The sequence below is a fragment of the Epinephelus lanceolatus genome, chromosome 8, assembly GCF_041903045.1.
Source record: "Epinephelus lanceolatus isolate andai-2023 chromosome 8, ASM4190304v1, whole genome shotgun sequence".
NCBI lineage: Eukaryota > Metazoa > Chordata > Actinopteri > Perciformes > Serranidae > Epinephelus > Epinephelus lanceolatus.
Window position 1 is genome coordinate 12086465 of NC_135741.1, and position 21112 is coordinate 12107576.

At 40.9% G+C, this 21112-nt stretch overlaps 1 protein-coding gene across 11 annotated transcripts in view; it reads left to right on the top strand.

Annotated features, from left to right (window-relative positions):
• The window catches only part of LOC117258338 (rap1 GTPase-activating protein 1-like), a 103415-nt gene that overhangs the window by 31598 nt on the left and 50705 nt on the right, over nt 1–21112 (top strand). For 8 of the 11 annotated variants that reach the window (XM_033629157.2, XM_078169841.1, XM_078169846.1 and 5 more), the window contains exon 2: nt 9785–9820. Coding sequence is in view for 9 of the 11 variants with exons in the window: in XM_078169841.1 (XP_078025967.1) it covers nt 9785–9820 (36 nt within the window). In the remaining 2 variants the exon portion in view is untranslated. Of the gene's footprint in view, nt 1–9784; nt 9821–10108; nt 11053–15023; nt 15149–21112 lie in introns of those variants that run through there. The other 3 variants (XM_033629146.2, XM_078169842.1, XM_078169845.1) reach the window with 2 other exon arrangements.

The following is a 21112-nucleotide window of genomic DNA, read 5'->3' on the forward strand; positions in this document are numbered from 1 at the left end:
TCACTGTGACAACTTTGACTGTTCCGTTAGTTTTTATTGCCTCTCTTGGATTTCGTGATAAGTGGATCTTCAAGTATTTGAAAATGTATATTAATTTTGACCAGATTATGTGAACTGCATATATTCTAATCCTCACTTGGAGAAAAAAAAAGCGTGGCGGAGCGTCCTTCCTGTGGACTCCAGCAAAACTAAACCCCTGAGCTTGCCTGAGAAGGACTAAATGCACAAACCCGGTATTTTTAAATATCCCATGGAGAGAGCAGCCTGGTTTATTTTGTTCTGAAAATGTCGGCGTGCAACTTCATTCCATGGATGATAAACGAGGTGCAGACTTCCATCTGTGTCACCAGTGAAATTACAGGAAATACAGTGAGTGCTGGATGGAGCAGTGAGTGATACTACTACTGTTTGCGGTTGACATGTTTAACAGACCAGGTACCATGTCTGAGGTGTTGCGTTTAAATTGCTTTCAAAGGTGCCATACTGAAAGTGTTTGGTGGAGACAGGGTTTTACTTGACAAATATCAGTCTATTGGTCAGTCCACGTCTTTGGTTGAGATTGACATATCTTGACAACTGTGTCATGGATTGTCATAAAAATTTTTGGAGACATTTATGGTCCCTGGGGGATGAATCCTACTGACATTGGTGACCTCTGACTTCTCCTCTCCTCTCTGGATTGACATTTCTGGCTTTTTTGTTCCCTCAAATATCTTGACAACTATTGGATGGCTTGCTATTTTTCAATATTTACCTTTGGTTACGTATATATCCTATTTAGTAATATCATACATATTATACATACTGTATTTTATATATATGGGTCTGTGTAAATATCCTTATAAATTTTCCTCATATGTATATTTATACTGTGCAGCTATTCTGTGCAGTTGTCCTGCTTGTGCAATAACTTACTATGCAATAATATTTATATAATTTTATATTGTCAGATATCCTGTGCAATTATCCATCATGGACATACAGGATCTGTATAAGTGAAGCTTTTATATATTAATCATTTATATTACTATATAGCTTTTTAAAAATCTTCACTTTTCACTTTTCCTTTGCTTTTGTCTCTAGAGCTGCTGTAGTAAATTTCCCTGGTGTGGGATTTAGTTTTATCTTATCTCAAATTTTGTTCACATATTTACGACCCCTAAAGATTAAGTGTAATTACTTTGGTGATCCCTTAACTCCTCCATCCAGCACCATCACCAGGTCAAAATTGCAGTTCGTCCTGCAAAAGTAATGACATTCCCATTCAACGTACTTTCTGTTTGGTGCTATCTAGAACATGCCTGAAAACAGCATATTAACATTGTCACTGTGTGCATGTTAGCATGCTGGCATTCATCTCAAATGTGTCTCAGACTGCAGCCTCACAGAGCTTCTACTGTGGCAACTCACAGTCTAGTTGAACCAGGGTGGAGCTGTAATGCCATAATAATGCTATAATGGTTATTTTCCCTGCTATGGCAGTTTGTGCAAAATTTAAATGAGGAAAAATAATCCTTTATTAGTCTCACGGAAGGGAAATTTGCAATCAAAGATGTATTCTTCACTGGGTGGACCACAGGCATCCTATGTGACCTTTTCACTCCTGTTTTGGTTGCAGAGTATTAAACCCCAAACTGGATATCCACAGAGGACTTCAGTCAGCATGCTCTGAACTCGTGCTGGGTGGACTGGGTGTAACGCTGACCGTGACTCCACCAAAATTTGTTGTAGCTGTAGGGAAGAGGAATAATTTCTGTGTGACCTTGGTTCACTGGGATCGTGTTCTTATTAGTTTGACAACATCAGTTGCATAAATTTAAAACTAAAATGTGTTATAGTATGCGGAATAACACCAGCTGTGTTTTTATTACACATCTTTTTCTTAATTAATATTGTTGTCAGAGGGTTATTTGGGGTCTTTACACTTTTTTTTCAGCTGAACAAACAGTCAGCTTCTGAAAAGTGAAATACTGAACGGCCAGTGTGATCGTTCAAGTCGAGTCCCAGACCTTTTAAGATCATTTGGTCAGGGCCGTGTTTATCTCCATCTGGATTATTCTACATTTACTTATATTTCATATATAGAATTAGCACTGCGAGAACTTGTTACTGCAGCAGATTTAGTAGCTGAACAACAAACTAGCTGAACAGCTTTAAGCTGGATTTCCTCGGGGCTGACTCCTCAGCCCTGTGTGCTGACCTACTTGCCACGAGCAGTGTTGCTGACTTGATGTATACCACAGGCCTCAGCTAATTCCTCAAGTGAAGGAAAACGTTTAAAAGTTTAAGCAGGGAAGAAATTAGGAAATTTTGGAGTTGCACTTAAAGTCAGATTAAGTTGAATGAACTCATTGTCATGGCTGCTGACATGGCGATGGCCTAGCGTTTCTAGGACCCGCCTTGAACCTTCTTATCCCTTCGCTGATATTTGTTTCCATGGAAACCAGCTTGTGGTTGATACCTAGCTGAGTGCGTAGAAAAAGCATGAAAAAAAAAATTGCCAATATTTGGCGTTCCTAAATGCGCTGCTTCATGGACTCTTTCTTTACATAAAAACTGGGCGACACAAACTGTTTTCACTGTGTGCAAATATGACTCATAGCCCACAAATGCATCAGCACAGGCACATTTCTTATAGCTTACTTTTGTCCACTCCAGTTGTTGTGCTCTCAGACAGGGACAGGATATTCTTTGTATTGCTGGTAAGGTTGAGAGTTTTTGCGTCTGCTGCTTCTTTGTCTGTGTGCGATCCTGCTCAGTCCAGGTTTGCTTTCTTTCTCATGTCTCTCAGGGACGAGTTAAGTTTCGTTTTGACAGGAAAAGTGGTTTTTAAATCATTGATGGTTGTACAACAGATTTACAGAGTGACTAAAGAAGACAGCATAGGTTGAAGTCAGGTAATTTGGAAGACTTTTTGGTAGATTAACCAAAAAAATTGTAAAATCCTATCTTTTCTTTTGCTGCCTGTTGGTCTGCAATCGACATTTATGTGTGTGCTTGCATGCATGTAATAATGATGGCTAGTTCTGGGCTATTGTGGCTGACATACACTCACTGCATCATCTTAAATATTTTTAGGTGACTTACACACTCACACTTTATTAGGTACACCTTGCTAGTACCAGGTTGGGCCCCTTTTGCCTTCAGATCTGCCTTAATTCTTGGTGTCATAGATTCAACAAGGTGCTGGAAACATTCCTTAGAGATTTTGGTCCATATTGAAATGATAGCACATGATAGGTTGTGGTGTTTAAACCATGCTCAGTTGGTACTAAGGGGCCCAAAGTGTGCCAAGAAAATCTCCCCCACACCATTACACCACCACCAGCAGCCTGAACCATTGACACAAGGCAGAATGGATCCATGCTTTCATGTTGTTTATACCAAATTCTGACCCTACCATCTGAATGTGGCAGCAGAAATCCAGACTCATCAGACCAGGCAACGTTTTTCCAATCTTCTATTGTCCAGTTTTGGTGAGCCTGTGTGAACTGTAGCCTCAGTTTCCTGTTGTTAGCTGACAGGAGTGGCACCTGGTGTGGTCTTCTGCTGCTGTAGCCCATCTGCTTCAAGGTTGGACGTGTTGTTGGTTCAGAGATGGTCTTCTGCAGACCTTGGTTGTAACCAGTGGTTATTTGAGTTACTGTTGCCTTTCTATCATCTTGAACCAGTCTGACCATTCTCCTCTGACCTCTGGCATCAACAAGGCATTTTCACCCACAGAACTGCTGCTCACTGGATATTTTCTCTTTATGGGACCATCCTCTGTAAACCCTAGAGATGGTTGTGTGTGAAAATCCCAGCAGATCAGCAGTTTCTGAAATACTCAGACCAGTCCGTCTGGCACCAACAACCATGCGACGTTCAAAGTCACTTAAATCACCTTTCTTCCCCATTCTGATTCTTGAACTTCAGCAGGTTGTCTTGACCATGTCAGGGAAATATGTCTTGGACTTAGGAGCTGCACAAGTCCACAACTTCACCCTGATAATGTTGTGATTATTATTAGATGATTTCTGTACTTCAAACCAAACTTCTCACAAAGGTTCAGATAAACTGTTGAACATACAGTGACTGACAGGAATAAAGGCAAGCAGCTTGTCCCGTATCTTCTAGAGTATATTTAGTTTTCTTGACCCCTATCTAAAAACAACCTTTCTGTCTTCAGACAGCTTACAGAGTCCTTCTTCAGCTTATAGCAAGATGTCAGACAAGTACAATATTTGTATGTGTATGTAGGCACATGTTTTAGCAGCTTAGCCCAAGCAAAGAGAAGAGCATGTTCAGTGCATAATCTTGGACAAATGTATCTTTATCCATCCCAATATGCTGATGTGAGGTCTCAGCTCTTGGGTATCATGTTCTGTTTTGTAGCTAAGGGTGCGTTTTATTGCAAATTTCCTGTATTGGTTTTCAGTTTGGAACCTTTATCCAATAATCTCGACACACCCTGGTTGATTTCATTTATGGGAATTCCATGAAACCTGAGAATGGGTGAGCAGCACGGGATGAGGTTCAGAAAATGTTATTCTTAGTGATGCAGTACATATGAAAACAGCTTTTCTCTCCTCACACTCAGCTTCGCAAGAGCAGTGCGGACAGCCCGTAAGTATGTTGGCTCTCTCCCAAAGAACCACTATGCATTCCACTCAAGATAGAACTCTGATTTATTTGCACACACGTGTCTGTCAGGCGCACTGAAATCAACACTGGTGGTAGATTTGAGATAGGACAGTGCCACTAAATCCATCTCAGTGACAGTGCGTGTCACATGGAGACCAGAGGTTGAAACTGATGAGCGATCTTCTGCACTGAGGTTAATCAGGCGACATCCTACTGTAACAACACAAGTCTGTTGATTCGTGACTCCACAGCACAGTGAACAAACAAACCCCCCAGGGCCTGTTTACTCTCACTAACAGTTTTCTGAGAAGGAGGAAGCTTTAAGCTTTCATTTTTCTTTTGAGAATTTCTCACAACAAAAGAAGAAGTGTAAAAACTCTTTTACTTTTGGACCTTAAGTTACCTCTTTTTATTGGTCTTTTTTATATGAATGGAAACAGGAGCTCCTTCTGCAGCCTGACTTGTGGGCTAAATGCTGATATACTGAATGTAAACAAAATCGGAGGGAAACTGTCATGTGGTCCACAAACTGACAGAAAGTGATCCACAAATACGCAAAACCCATTTCACATGTAAAAATTGATCCAGATATGTGTAAATATGACTTAACCATAGACTGTATAAACAGTGTACACATAGCTACTGAGACATCACCCATTGGTTTGTGGCCGTCTGCCGTTATGAAGCTTCGAGTTCAGCATTTCGGCCGTCGCCATCTTGGCTTTTTGGAGCTAGAAGCGACCGTATTTGGACAAGAGGCTGGAGCTGTGGAGGAGCGAGAGGTGGGTCCGACTCACAGACTCCAGCAACCAGTAGCGAGGCCTCACAGACAGCCTGTCAATCAAGCAATATGTGTAAATTTGGGCCTTAATAAAATGTAAATGGGTGACAAAATTCACCCCTTATACAGTTATCATGAATGTTGAAATTAGCTGTAGAGACCAAAACTGTTTTCTGTACCAGGCTGTAAACATGTTTATTTCTGTTGTAAAGTTTGATATTTTAACATGGAGGTCTATTGGGATTGACTCACTTTTGGAGGCAGCCTCAAGTGGTCGTTTGATGAACTGCAGTTTTTGGCACTTCCACCTTGGCTTCATTGCTCAACCTCAGAGGTTGCTACTTGGATTTAACATGTCATTTTACATGTATAAAACCTTTATCATTTTATGTTAAATAGCTTCTTTGGTGTGCTGTCCAAATGGAGGGCTGGCAACTGGAGGCAAATGCCTATGGTTTGTGTTGTCTATGGCTGTTTCAGTTGATCAAATTGGGAAAACAAGAGCCACTGTAGGTCCTTAAAATAATAGGAGGTAAACGGGAGAGGTATTATAAAACAGCTCACTAATAAACAGTGACAGATGTGGATCAAAAACCTCCTTCTTCAGTCTGGAGGAGCAGAATCAACTAATGTCAAATGTTAACGTTGAAGCGTTGTCTCAGACATGCTTCAAGTTGAGTGCAAAATCAGTGTGCTGTGACAAGTTCTTCAGATTTTAAACCCTGACCCAGATTTTATATATGGCGTTTCACCAGACCTCTGGGAACAGTTGAACAGGTAGATTTAAACTAGCAGCTAAAGTGCATCCATGTACAGATCTGAAATATAAAAGACAATTATACTCGAGCACATTTACTCACCCAGCCAAAAACAAGTTGGCATTTGTTTCAGTCGTGGACCCACTGCACACAAAATAGAGTCCACTAGACTCTTGTACACCTTCATTGATATGCTGTGTAATATTGGGAACATCAGGAGGTCTGGAGGACGAGGTTGCTTAATTTATTTCGACAATATAGCGTCCACACCAAGTGTCAACCTCCAAGGCTTGGCCAATGCTCAAGTACCAAAAACTGCAGTTCATTAAATGGCCTCTTGAGGTTGGCTCCAAAAGTGAGTCAATCCCCAGAGACCCCCATGCTGAAATGCCCAACTTTACAGCAGAAATAAACATGTTTACAGCCTGGTACAAAAACCAGTTTGGGCCTGTACAGCTAAATGTAACATTTATGACAACTGTAAGGGATGTAATTTTTTAATAAATCACCTGTTTACATTTTATTAAGGCCCAAAGTTACGCATATATAAAAGCAGGGGCCGCTTGATTGACAGGCTGTTTGCTAGGCCTCGCTACCAGTTGCTGCAGTGAGTCAAATTCACCCCTCGCACCTCCACATCTCTAACCTCTTACTCAAATACAGACACCAAATAACCAAGGTGGTGATGGCTGAAAGGCTGAATTTGAGGCTTCAAAACGGCAGTCCACACGTCAATGGGTGATGTCACGGTAGCTACATCCGTTATTTATACAGTCTATGGTCCACACAGGGGAAATCATTCAAGTTGTTTTAGATGGATCACATCCAACATGACTTTGAATTTTCTGTTGCAGCCTGCAGGTTCATCTGGACCTTTGATGTAGTCACGTTCCTCTATTTCCAATTCACACAGTATATGCATTCATAACTTCCTGCCCTCAATTTGGATTTTGCACATCATAACAGTCATGTAATTGTAAATAAGCTATTAAAATCTATGTTTATAGATTAAGTCATGTGTGTGGATAGTGAGATATCTGTGGGTCATAGTACACACTTGTTGATTGTCTTCTGTTAAAGTCCAGTCCAAACTTGTATACACTGTGCTGATGCTTGGCTCAGAGCACCATTGTGCCTGAGTGCAGCCTCTCAGAGCTACTGGCATTCCTGTGGATTCTTAAATCCTGTTTTTAATCCTTTTTTCTGATACAGGAAGAGTCACTTCTCTTTCCAGAAGTGGTTGTTTGATTTCCTTCGGGCATTGCTGTGTCATGCAAACTAATCATGTCCAGGGAAAGATGAGTAAAAGGCCGGAACTCTGGCGGCTTACACAGGGTGGACAGCAGTCTGTAGCTTTTGCTCAAGGGAAGGAGATGAACATACAGTCACAGGAGACAGGGTCAACAGCAAGGATGGAAAACAGCGTAAAGGAAACCTTACAGCTTGAGGCTTGTTTGTATTATGAATTGCTTTTGTGCTGTTTGGTGGTGTGTCATCCTGAGAATCTCCGAGGGGTCGATACACGGCCTTGGAGGCAGCTGCGGGAGTCCTGAGACACATACTAAACATTCCCTTTTCCCTGTGTCACCAGCACCAGCTATCACAAGAGACAGGCCTGCAGCCATGAGTCATTCACTGGGCCATGGTGCAACAGTTATCAGTATCAAATATCCTCTTTGTTTTTGCCTGTGAAGTTAAGTGCTGCATCCCAAGAGTGATATAGTGTGTGCTTATGATTGTGATGCTTTACGATTAGAAGTACTCAGTGCTTTATGTGTGTCAGGTTGTTAAAATGCCTGCTGTGTGGACTTAAATATCTTGATAGATGGCTTTCTGGTTGATGAACAGAAGCAAAGCTCAGTTTTTCACTTGTCAGGCGTGAGGTTTCTCCTGCACACACAGTGCCATCTGTTGGCAGAAATGACACTGTGCATCTCTCTTGAGTTTCCAATGCTGCATCGACTTGTTGTTGTTCCCAGTGATTACTGCTCAAATCTGTTTATCCAGGGCGATTTGAGGACAGATGATAGTCTGTTCTTGACTGACAGAGAGTAATGAGCCTCACAGTGCGATTTCAAACCAGGACAAGACTCATTCTGTCTCAAGAAACACCAAGCTAGTAATCATGCTTTCATCCTCAGAGATGCTACTTTAACAGATGGCAGGAGTTATTTCAGGGTAACCCAGCACACTGCATAACCAGCCTCTCTCGGTTCATTCGACTTCTAGTATGTCGAAAGGATGGTCCACTGTTCCTCTGTGCTTTCCACACTTAAAGGGTAACTTATTATTAGTATACTTTGTATTTTTCAACCCTGACCATATTTCTCGTACTCCAGCTTCCTTCCACAGTCCAAAGACAAGCAGATTAATTGGTCACCCTAAAGGTGTGAATGTGAGTGTGATTGGTTGTCTGTCTCTATGTGTCAGCCCTGTGATAGTCTGGAGACCTGTCCAGGGTGCATCCTATCAACCAGTGTCAGCTGGGATAGGCTCCAGCCCCCTGTGACCCTTAACAGGACAAGTGGTTGTATGGTGTTCAGCTAGAGACAGATATAATATACACAGAGGCTCCCAACACTTGATGTCTGGGATTTGCAGCTGTTGTCTGTTTTATATCGTAAATTGAATATCTTTGTGTTTGGACTATTTGGTTGTACAAAACAAGATGTTTGAAGAAGTCACTTTGGTCTCGGTCAACTGTGACAATATTCTGATGTTCTATGATATTGTAATAGAAAAAACACTGGATTGAAAAATACATCTGATGGTATCCCTTTTCTAACAATTGTCAAAACACAACACATGGCAATGTTAAGAACCTTTGCAGTGGTAATACAGCTGAAATATCTGATCAGGTTACAAAATCGGTCGAGCCACAGAATTTGAATCAGGCTGCAATGTAACCACTCGGGGCATAGGCTCTGTAGTGTCAATTTATGGCCACTAAAAGTGCTTGTTTTTGCCACTGAAAGGCTCAGATTGTTATTCTAAGTGTCTGGCAAGATTATGGAGAGGATCCTTAATGAAACAGCCACAAAGTCGCTAACACCGAAGCCACCACTCCATTCAGAAAAGCAGTAATTTTAGTGTATGTAGAGACAGCATATTTTCACATCTCACCCTGTGAATTAAGGGTTTATTTCAGTCAAAGCAGAGTTGGTGGTTCTTGGAACAGTGGAAAGATGAACCAAGACAGACTTTTTTTTGTGATGATAAAATGATTGCTTATGTAAATGGAGTCTAGTGGCTTTACATTTAGATGTATGCAGGCAAGAGCATGGAAACTATTATATAATATATATATAATAATATATAATATATATAATATAGTATAAGTGCAGTATACCTTCATGTGTCACATGGTGTTGATGTTTTCTAATTTGTATCTATATTTAAATTATTGTTGCTATTTGTGGAGCGATTAGCACTTAGCCAACTTTAAATGTTGAATTCCTCACCCTGTTGTTTTCATAGATTTGCCAAACAATTTTCAGTCAATTTTGATTGTTTTTGATACAGATTAACTGTAATCAAAGATGCACAGAATGTCATGAAATGACTTTTAAAGCAATATGTAATTGCTGTTTATAATAGCAGTACTTTTATGTTTGTTTTCTAGGGTGGACAAGACCTTCTCCAAGGCCAGAAGCTTATGGTGAGTTATCTCCTGTTTTTATTTTTGTTAATAAATGTGGTAAGTTATGACAGAACAAGTTTTATGTTGCTCTCTGGAGCGGTGTTCAATGTCACCGGCTCAGACTGGCCTTGTAAGTTTTTAAACGTGTGAATCAGTGCACCGAGTCGAGTGAAAGTAAGATGAATGAGCCAGTGAAAGGCAGAACAGATGGGCAGCAGAGGGGAAACACATACCCGGTACGTGCTGCTATCTCTGCAGTGCTGGCAAGGTCTGAGTGCTGCTGTGAGTGGCACGTGGAGGCAGGCAGAGAGCTGAGCATGCACGCCTCTTGCCACTGCAGATAGACCTCTCCACGGCTGAATGCTTTAGGTGTGGTGGCACGAGTGTCTGGCCCTCCGCCTTCTGCAGGTTAAACAGTGCCTCGCCGCAGTATCATCACTCCATCCCTCTGGAATACAGATACGTGTGGATCCCTCTTAGCAGTGAGGCCTGCATTACTCAGCAGTGGCTGGGCTTGTTTGCAGGGATTGCACTCTGGCTGTCGGGCTGCTGCTGCATCAGACTGTAACAGAACGACTGCACCTAATGGTAGAAAGAAGAGGAAAGAGGACTGGAGCAAAATGAGGATGAAGAGGAGAATCTAAAAGAGGATACAAAACAGCACAGGAGATATAAGAATTGTGGGTGTGAAGAGGAGGAAGAAAGACAAAGGAAGTGAGTGGATGAGGTGACATGACAGGAAGAGGAAGAAGAGTGTGATGTCTGCAAAACTAATACATCAGAGTTCAACAGAGTCACACTTGGTCCTCTCAGCTTTGTCCCTTTGTCAGAGTCATGCACTCCTGCATGAATTCGAAGGATCCTTCCCACGGTGTTAATAGAACTTGAGTGATATTAAATAATCATCAGTGTTCACACCCAGCAGGACAGACCAATTTCTAACAACAAAAGCTGTGTTGCCAGGATGAAGACTCAGTGACAGTGGCATCAGATATTTCACAAACAGCTGCTTTTAGAGAGGACTCCTCACTCTGTTGAGCCCAAGGACAAAAGTTAGATTTCAAAAGACAAAAAAAAAAAAACACTGGGAGAGCCAAAGTCCAAATCTTCCTCCAGGTTCTGTATGTTGGACAGGATGTGACTGGAAATTAGAGCAGAGAGCTGAAATTCTCCGACGGCAAAACTGTAACAGCACAGCCCAGCAACATGCCGTGCTCACCTTTCCGAATTGGAAGGCCGAGGAAATTCTGGTGAGTCTGTTTTAAACCTGCCTGAAGACAGTTTTGATGGAAACTGCATGACTCCACAATCAAATGCTACAGGAGAATTAAATTTACCTGCCTGACGCATGCGTTGCTTCAAAACTACGGATGCAGATGAAGAATGATTGATGAAACCAACCTGTGTGGTCTTTACAAAAGACAGCAGTGTACTGAGGATTGTCAATCAGTCAATCGATCTTAATTAGTGAGAGAAAATGTAATAATAAAATTAATAAAATAGATTAAAAAAACACAAAATTAGATAATTAAAATATATATAAAAATATATACATTGAATAAAAACTGCTAATTAACATTTATTCTAAAACAATAATAAATAATTGAATAAAATAAATAATGGCAATACAACATTTCAATCAAAAGCCAGGCTAAAGAGGTTTTAAGCTTCCACTTAAAGGAACAGTTCAACTCAAAATCAAAAATGCAGATTTTCCCTCTTTCCTATAGGGCTATTTATCATTCTAGATTGTTTTGGTGTACCACATGGAAGCCAGAGAAAATGTTACAGCTGTTGCTTCTTTTTATATATATATATATATATATATATATATATATATATATATATATTTGTTCAGTCTCTTTCAAACTTGGTACGGACTAATTTGGACAACCTGGTATCACTCTGAGTTGTCTTGGGCAGTGACTTCCGGTGTCAAACACTGACGAAAAAGCTGTCCTTTAACTTTGGCATGATACGAGGCAGGTTGGCGTTAGGGGGAAACATGGCGGGACAAGAACGAAAGTTAAGGTGGAAAAAGTCCAAGTAGGATGAGAGCAGTGTTTGCGTCCCGTAAGATTCTAAAACCAAACCCTGTTCTTTTATCCTAAACCCAACCACATGTGTTTACCAACATAGTGCTTTTATTTTGAAAGAACAGTAAATGTAATGTGACAACAGAAGTGTACTTTGAAAGTGGACAATGCATGTAACAGGAAGAACTTGACACAGTGTGCCAGAACGTCAACAACAACACATCCAGGGTACCTTTCACGGCCTTATTTTGTTGAAAAAGAGTCGAAAAGTTAGTGTGTCCGTCCAGGTGTCGTGTTCCATTCTTGCCAGTGAGAGCCAATGGTGGCCAATTAAAGCTGGAGCTGATAAATACCTGTGACCACTGCAGTCATTTGTCCTGGGAGTAAATGCCAATTATTATCACCTTTCCCCTTAAAGACAAAACCAGATGTCAGTGGGTTTTTGTCTGGTGGGAAAAGGACTATAGGAACTATTTTCTTTCGACCGAACTACACCCGCCAACCGTGTCACCAAACAGAAGGAAATGTGCATCTATGGACGAGAGGCTTGTGACAGTGCTAGATGTAAACATTAATGATGTTCTATTCGACTGAGCTGTAACATTAGGTAGCTCAGTGGTGCTAGGTGAGCTAGGAGTAGATGCACTCTTCCTTCTGCGCAGTGATACAGTTGGCAGGTATAGTCTGATAGAAAGAAAATAGTTCCTACATGAAACTGCTCACAACAAGGTCTGTGGATTATCTTGAGAGACTAGGTCATGATTTCAGGAAAGAGACATTGATGTTGAGTTTCTCAAATGTATTTTTTGGTGCGCACAAGCTAAGTACAATGCATTTCCATTTTATTGGAGAGAAGGCAGACATCTCTACGGCCGATATCTGCAACACTCAGCACCTCACACCTAAACAGTCTAGACTGACATATAGCACTACAGGTAGGAAAAATATGTATTTTTGATTTTGCCGTGAACTTTCCCTTTGAAGATATCAACAATTTCAGCTGCTCTCAGATCTTTGGGTGAACTATTTTACAGCTCGGAGCATAAAAACTAAAAGCTGCCTCACCAAAAATCTTTGTCCTGCACTAAAAGATTACTGCCAGAGGACCTGAAGGGTCGTCCTGGTTCACAGATTTTAAGCACGTTGGACAATAAAGTTGGCGCAAAACCATAGAGTGCTTTAAAATTGATTTTAAAATCAATACAGACACTGAAGGCATCCAATGTAAGGAGTTTAAAATAGGTGTAATGTGTTCTTGCAGCACTCACGCAGCAGAGTACTGAATCAATTGTAACTGATTTATAACTTCTTCCAGATGGAGCGCTTAATAGTAGTCTAGCCTGCTGGATCTAAAAGTGTGCATTAGTCTCTCTGTGTCACTCAGAGAGAAATGGCCGAACACTGCTGTATTATATTTGGTAACATAAGCCCTAATTCTGATTCAGAGGCGACACTGAGGTTTCCTCGGACTGAGAGAGGATTCCATTTTGTGGCCAGTTTCTCCCTCTATGATTAAAATGTCCGTTATATCCATATTATTTCACTCTTTATGTTTATTCAATGGGTGATGACGCCTAATCTGTTGCACGTATTTAATGTCATGAATTGTTCAGTTTTGATCTGGCCTCTCGTAGTTGATTAAATGTTAAATGACCATCTTCCATCTGGTCATACACAATAAATAGATGATCTCAAACCCTGTGTCCGCGCTCTCCGGGGGAGGCCTGTAATTGGTTGTAATCCTGTCTTGCTAAGCTCCCCTGATGCGAGGAAATGGGAGAGGAGGGTTAGTGTGGATAATGGCTATACTGAGATGTTGTATAAGAGCCTCACCCGTTCTCTCTATCCTACACACACATGCGTACATACGTCCAGACACAAAGTGCACTCTGCCTCTCTGTCCCTGAAGCATGATGGATTATCATGGCAGGTTGTCCATTGTATAACTTCCTGTCTATTCTTTAAAACAACTTGACCACAGATCACACCATCTTATTCATGCTTCAGATCATGCAGGGCTGGTCTGCACTTTTGAACCACCCTCGGGTTCTACTTTTGCTTGCAAGGAAGAGTTCAGGGTAGTCGTTAAAGAACAATATCAGCCTTTGCTTTAAAAACAGTAAGAAATAAAAAAGACAATCTTTTCTCAAACTCATCACACTAATTTTGTATCTTCCAAAATATGTATCTAAAGTCCCCCTCCGCTCAAAAGTGGGTTTTGCTTTATTGCTCTCTTGGATGTTTGAGCTTCACTGCGCAGAATCATTTATGTGCTGAGTTTGACACTAGAGGGCAGTTTTCACATTCATGTGCTGAGAGCCGAGTCTCATTCTGAAGTTGTCAAAACCTGGCACTTGGGCAGTGACTTGCGGCGTCAGAAACCAACAAAAAAATGTGTCCTTTAAAGTCAGCATGATACAGGGCCGGTTGCCGTTATAGTGTAACAGCACTCTGCGGCGTCAGGGGGAAACGCGACGGGACAAGGAGGAAAATTAAAGGGTGAGTGTGTAAAATGGGTTGAAAACAGTGACATCAGTGGTCAAATTCTAGATTGCAGGGCTCACTCACTCATCTCTCCCGTTGGGTAAATGACGGTGGCCTCGTAGGGACAAAAAGCCTTGCGCAGACAAGAGTTTTTCAGAAGTAGGTCTATCTAGTGACGAGGTAAATATTTATTTAGAAATCTAAACCATGTTACGATATTGTAATGAATCCCTCACGAGCAGGAGACCAGAGTAGCGTTCGGGAAAAAGGCCAGTTTATTTGAGCACTCCAAAAACTCCGGTAACACTCCAGGGAGTAAAAGACTCCGTCCCAAACTCTGACTCTTCTAGTGTAACACACACACTTAATACACACATACTTGTTTGCAATACCTAGCGGGGACCCCCCTCCCCTCTCTGCTCCACCAATCTCCAGCCTGCACACTGACTGACAGCGTAGCCTGTAAAAAGAACTCAGCTGTTTATTTAGCCTAGCAATATCTCCGGACTATAGTAGCTGCAATGGACGACTTTGAACGCGATTTTGAAGAGTTTCTTGTAGCGGACCCAGACCCAGAGCCATACCTGTTTGAGCCAGAGCATACAGATGAGGAACTCCATGTGTTGGATACTGAGCGGGCGAGAAGAGAAGAGAAGCTGAATCCTCTGCTCCCATTTTGCTGCACAGAATGGGATTCGGTGCTACCATTGTTGGGGAGATATATCATCAGGAGGAAAAGCGCCGCAGAGAGTGCATCACAAGGAGTGAAGTTGCGTCTTCTTTTCCTCGCAGATGACGGTTCGGGTTCATTCTCTCCTGTTGCGTGGTAAGTGTGGTCCATTCGCAAACTTTATAACTAAAAAAACCTTTCACTACTCTCTATCGACGAACTACTAACACTCTCTGCTGTTTCCTCCTCCTTATTCCTTCCTTCCGCTGTCTTCGTTGGTTTATTTATACACGCGAAACGCGTTCTCTGGCTGGCTGGATTGTCCGCTCGGTCTGCTGTACATACATGGCGGCGCAAGATGGAGACCTCTCTAAAGCAAGGCCCTTGCTATATATATATATATATATATATATATAAGCATAATTATAAGGCTACGAAAACCAAACAAATTTTATTTTATAGCGATTATACACTTGTATAAACATATTAATGGGCAGAATATTCAGATTCAGATTTGACAATAAACCATGCCAAATGTTACACACTGGCCCTTTAAGGCAGCAAAAGTCAGAACGGGGCGGGCGGGACTAGTCCAACAAACACTGACCTTCACCTGAGAGGGGTTGTTCGGTGTAAGAAGCCAAACCCTGTTCTTTTTTCCTAAACCTAACCATGTATTTTTGTTGCCTAAACCTAACCATGTGTGTTTGTTGTTGAAGGGGAAAAAAACGTCATCATAGTGCATTTATTTTGAAAGAGACTGTATGTAAACATTAAATTTCCTGTGAAAACGGAAGTGTATCTTGAAAGAAGAGAACTTTACACGATGTCCCAGAACGTCAACAACCAACGCACCCAGGGTACCTTGCTCGTCGTACATGGACGTGGAAAGTCCATATGTGACGAGGTCAGAGTGAGAATGTGTTGTGTGCTGAAGGAGAAAAGTTTACCTGTGCTCACCTGATGCCTCATTTCCACACAGCTTTGTATCTGTATTTCTGTGCAGTAAACAGAGTACTCCCCCTAGTGTTCGATGCAAGTGTAGCCTGGTGACAGTGAACACGGCTACATGTAGCTCTGAATAAGCACAGCAGTCCAAATAACCAGTTCAAGTGCTGTTACAAGCAGTTTTATTATTTTCTTTTTTTCTGTCTGAAAATCAGTAAGAAATCATTTATCTCCTGGTCGTACTAAGAGAGAGGCTGAAAGGAGAGGAGACAGTCAGAGGGGGGCAGCACAATGTGCACAATGTGCACAACCAAAGACAGATAGCAGGATACCCTATAGTGAGACAGGAGGAGCACACTTAATTTTCTTTAAATTGTTAAAAAAAACCAGCAGCATTTACAAACAAAATCAAATAGATGATAATCTGCGCTTGATAGAAATTTAAATTCACACAACCCAGGCAGCCATAGGGGTGTGTGTCCTCCGGAAACAGCTCGGACTCACCAGCCACAAAAGTACTTTGAATTACCACAACGGTGTATTTGAGGTGGGAAGGGCTGTGTTGAATCAGCTTTCCCTGGAACAAGAGGTGACAGACAAAAAGATCTTAACACATCTAGCTTGGCCTTTTCTAAACTCAGCACCTCCCACTGACCCTATTTCCTCATCTATCCTCCCCTAATCCACCCAATGTCCTGGGTCCTAAAGTCCTACCGTTTTTCACCATCCAGTCTTGTAAAATATGCACATGGAGCAGGCAGAGCCAAGAACAGGACCTAAAATTCATGTTGACAAATATGTGAGGAGGTTGGCCTGAAAGGTGTATGTAGTTATTTTGTTGCATGCACACAGCTAGCATGCAGCCAGTATACGCTAGCTATATGCCACTGAACTTTTACCTTAATAATATAGAATGCAGAGCTGTATAGTGTGCTGCAGGGATGTCAACAGGGAAGTTAGCATTGCCCTGGTTTTCTTGTCACAAAGCCAATGGGATTTGTCCACTGGATTTTGGATTATTGCAGAAAATAAGCTCTGTAGCAAACAAACATTTATGATACTTCCTCTTTTTTTTTAGCAAGATAATCTTGACAAATTAGAACTGCTTTTAGGATTTTTGAAGCATCGATGCAATTGCCAGAAGTAGAAGCTAACATTAGGCTATAAAGCAACTACATGAGGGTCAACGTTGCCACCACATGGAGGCTGTAAAACCTAAGACATGAGTTTCAGAATTCACAATTTGGGTATTTACTGACATATTTTATGTTTCAGGCATCTGAGCAAAAACCCAGTCAATAAACCCACTGACTTTGAGATGAGGGAACCAATAGTGCAAAAATGCTGACTCATTTCTGGGTGTCAGGACTGATTCCTGCAGCATACTATGACGTTCATCAGTCTGTCAGCTGATTTGCTTCGTCCGAAATCTGCCACACAAGTTCTTTTTTTTTTTTAATGTATGAGTTTTGCAAACACATCAGAGATCATGGAGGTTCTCATAAGAATGGATGTAATTCCAGGTGACTCGCATACACACACAGAGCTATGTGGAAATGAATCTGATTGATCTGAATTTAACACATGTATAAGATGATTTTATGACTTCCTAACTATGTTTAGAAACCAGTCATGGCCCAATATGCAACTAGCAGTGGTAAATGTGCTTTTTTTTTTTTTTTTTTTAGCAAAGTAAGAGACATAGTGTCCAATATGTAAAGTTTGAAATGAAAAATATTTTCATATTCACACATTTTAGATATTCCAGTGAGGGAGGAGAAGTAGATGTAATTTTTAAACTTTTGTTAATCAGGTAGAAACTGTTTTTTGCTGGAAAACCATGTTAGTCAGAACTTTCCATGTTGGGCAAGCTACTTGGAAATTGTAGTGAGCTAAGCTACCAGTTACCCTACATTAAAATGAAGTTTAACTGCATTAAAGCTATCTCTGGAGAAACGTGGCAAGCTAACTTGCTACTTGCAAAGCTACTTTTATTTTTTAACTTTGTGTCAAATCAGCGTTATCTTAAGAGATAGAAAAACTGTCAGTCAAACAAATAGGCAGGCAAAAAATGTTCAGTTGAACGGTTAATTATATAATAACAGACTTAAATTAAAACTTTTTCTTTTTTTTGAAGGCTTTGTGACATTTGAACATGTCCTCCAATAACATGACATCATCAGTTGGCCTATTGCTCTCTCTGTCTTCTGTGTCCTCTTCCTACTTAATGCATTTCTCTGTCTTGGCTTCTGTCAGTCGGCTATCTGGCTCTGTCAGTAATTCATATACAGAATTCCAAAATATATTTTTTCAGTCAATAAAACCATAATAAATAAAGGACAATAATACAAACAATAAAAATAACAGATCCAGATTAAACATGTCCTGAAAAAATCTCTCCTCTCTTCCTTCTTAATACTGTCTCAGCTCTTTTCTTGGCCCTTGTTGTGTCTATTTCTCCAGTGTCCACTGCATATCCATATACAGTCTATGGGCAAGACACATTAGAGACACATCAAGAAATGCAACGTAACCAATCTGAGGCAGAGAAGAAAAGCCAATAACAAAGCAGCAAGCCAAATAAACTAAAGGATTAGTACGTGATGTCATGAGGAAGTGCTTCCCTCGTCTACATGCCTCAGTGTGGCGCTGGCGGCAGTCACATTACTTATCCTCAGATTTATTATTATTAATATTAGTTGTATCCAGAACTCCGCAGAGAAAAAGTCGGCTGCACTTCAGAGCATTTCCTGGGAAAAAGAGCTTGCAACTTTAGTGGATGCTACTGCGCTATGTTTTGCTATGTTTTAAAATGTGTCTGAAGGGGATATTTAAATCTGAGCAGAGGTGCACAGCAGTGTTGGATGGTTGTGGTTGCCCTGCCCTCTGCCCTCTGCTGGTAAAAAGTTATGAGTGCATATAGTTCAGGTGCAGACTGCAATGGTCCTATTATTAATGATTAAAATGATATTATTGATAAACTGGACCTCAAGTTGGATAAACTGGCAACCTGAGGTCCTCAAGAGACTTTTCCTCATGTACCAGGTTTGACAGAGACGGGTGTGAGTGTGTATGTGTGTTTTAGGGTGATCAAATATCTGTTGTTTTGCTCAGTGGGTGATGCGTTCCAAAAACAGATTATTTAAACTCTGTTGAATGACCCTGCTATTTATTCCGAATTGTGTGATGCAATAATATCGTTCTATTTTTATGATGCTTTCTAAATTCCTGTTTCATCCTTTGTGTCCTGTGTCTGCCCATAAATACTTACAAGGTGTCACTGTGCACACTCCTCTGTTTGTGTTCTCTGATTTCCCAAGAGATGTCTCTTTGCATCATCATCTGTCTGTCTCATCTGCACATGCTCCCACCGCCATGCGGGAAGCCGAGTGTCAGTTTGCCTGTGCACGCTCATCTGTGTGTGTCAAGCTGCGTTGTCTGGAGGAGCGGACATGGTGGGAGAGCAAACTGTCAAGCCAGATCAGACTACACTGTCTCACTGTGAGTCTCCTGCTGTCTGACCAAATATAGCACCGCAGTGACAAGGTTGCCCCTGGTTCTATCCGTCTCAATAATCCAAATCCGAACGTGTCATGCACCATCCAGCACTGGCACAAGATGTCTTGAAAAACATAAAGCTCGGATGACAGCAGGCTGTTGAAGGTTGAGATGAACGCCAGGCAGCTCTGACAGGACGTCCCTGTTTTGCTTTATCTGATTCTTAAAGCTGTTTGAGTGGTAAAGTTGTTCTGCCAGCTCGTTTAAAGTTCGCTGCTTTGCCCTCAGACAGTCTCTTGCAGCTGCAGTATCTTCAGAAGACAGGGCTTCAGGTGTTGGAGAGGCAGCCAGAGTCTTTATTCCTTATGTTTGTGGAAGGGTATATCCCTGAGTATGCGCATGAGTGGATTATGAGACAAGGAAACACACATGCAGAAGGCCCCACCACCTCTCCTATAGAAGACAGACACACAGGCCTTACAGATGTTTAGTCTATTTTGTTGTTGCTTTGTGTCTCTTTGTAGTCCTTACATATCTCTCTGTTGTTTTATAACTTTCTGTAGTCATTTTGTGTCTCATCGTAGTTGCTTTGCTCCTATTTTAGTCATTTATAACTTTTGTGTAGTCGTGTCTTTGTCGTCATTTTGAGTCTTTGCAGCTGTTTTGCATCTCATTGTAGTCATTTTGCATCTCTTTGTAGTTGCTTTGTGTCTGTTTGTGGTCGTTTCAGGTCAGCTGTTTTGTTTCTCTTTTGTCATTTTAGTGTCTTTGTAGCTCTTTACTATCTCTTTGTTATTCTCTTTTCAGTTGTTCTTCATCTCTTTGTAGTTGTTTTGCATATCATTGTAGATGTTTTATGTCTCCTTGCGGTTATTTTGAGTCTCTTTATAGTTATTTACATCTCTTTGTAATCATTTTGAGTCTCTTTATAGTTATTTTGCCTCTTTGTAGCCATTTTGAGTCTCTTTGCAGCTGTCTTGCATCTGCATGTAGTCATTTTGCATCTCTCTGTAGTTGTGTTGTGTCTCCTTGTGGTCATTTTGAGTCTCTTTGTAGTTACCTTGCGCCTCTATCAGTGATTTTGAGTCTCTTTGTAGCTGTTTACATCCCTTTGCAGCCATTTTGGGTCTCTGCAGTTGTTTTGCATCTCTTTATAGTTGTTTTGTGTCTCTTTGTACTCATTTTGTGTTTGTCTGTGGTCATTTTGAGTCTCTTTGTGATTGCTTTGTGCCTCTTTCAGTCATTTTTAGTCTCTTTGTAGTTGTTTACATCTCTTTGTAGTATTGCTGAGTCTCTTTACAGTTGTTTTGCATCTTTTTATAGTCATTTTGTGTCTGTTTGTGATCATTTTGAGTCTCTTTGTAGTTGTTGATATCTTTTTGTAGTCATTTTGAGTCTCTGCAGCTGTTTTTCATCTCTTTACAGCTGATTTTGGTCTCTTTGTAGTTGTTCTATGTTTTATTTTGGTCATTTTGAGTCTTTTCCTGGTCTGTACATGTCTCTTTGAGTGTCATTTTGTAGTTACAGTTTTTCTCAATTGTTTACAAGCAATTTTGAAAACAGGGCTCCTTTTTTCAAAATATTCACACAATTATCCAAACACCACACTCAATTTGCATAACTCCTAGATTGTTTGCAAAATGACACACTTCAGTCAAAACATATACACATATT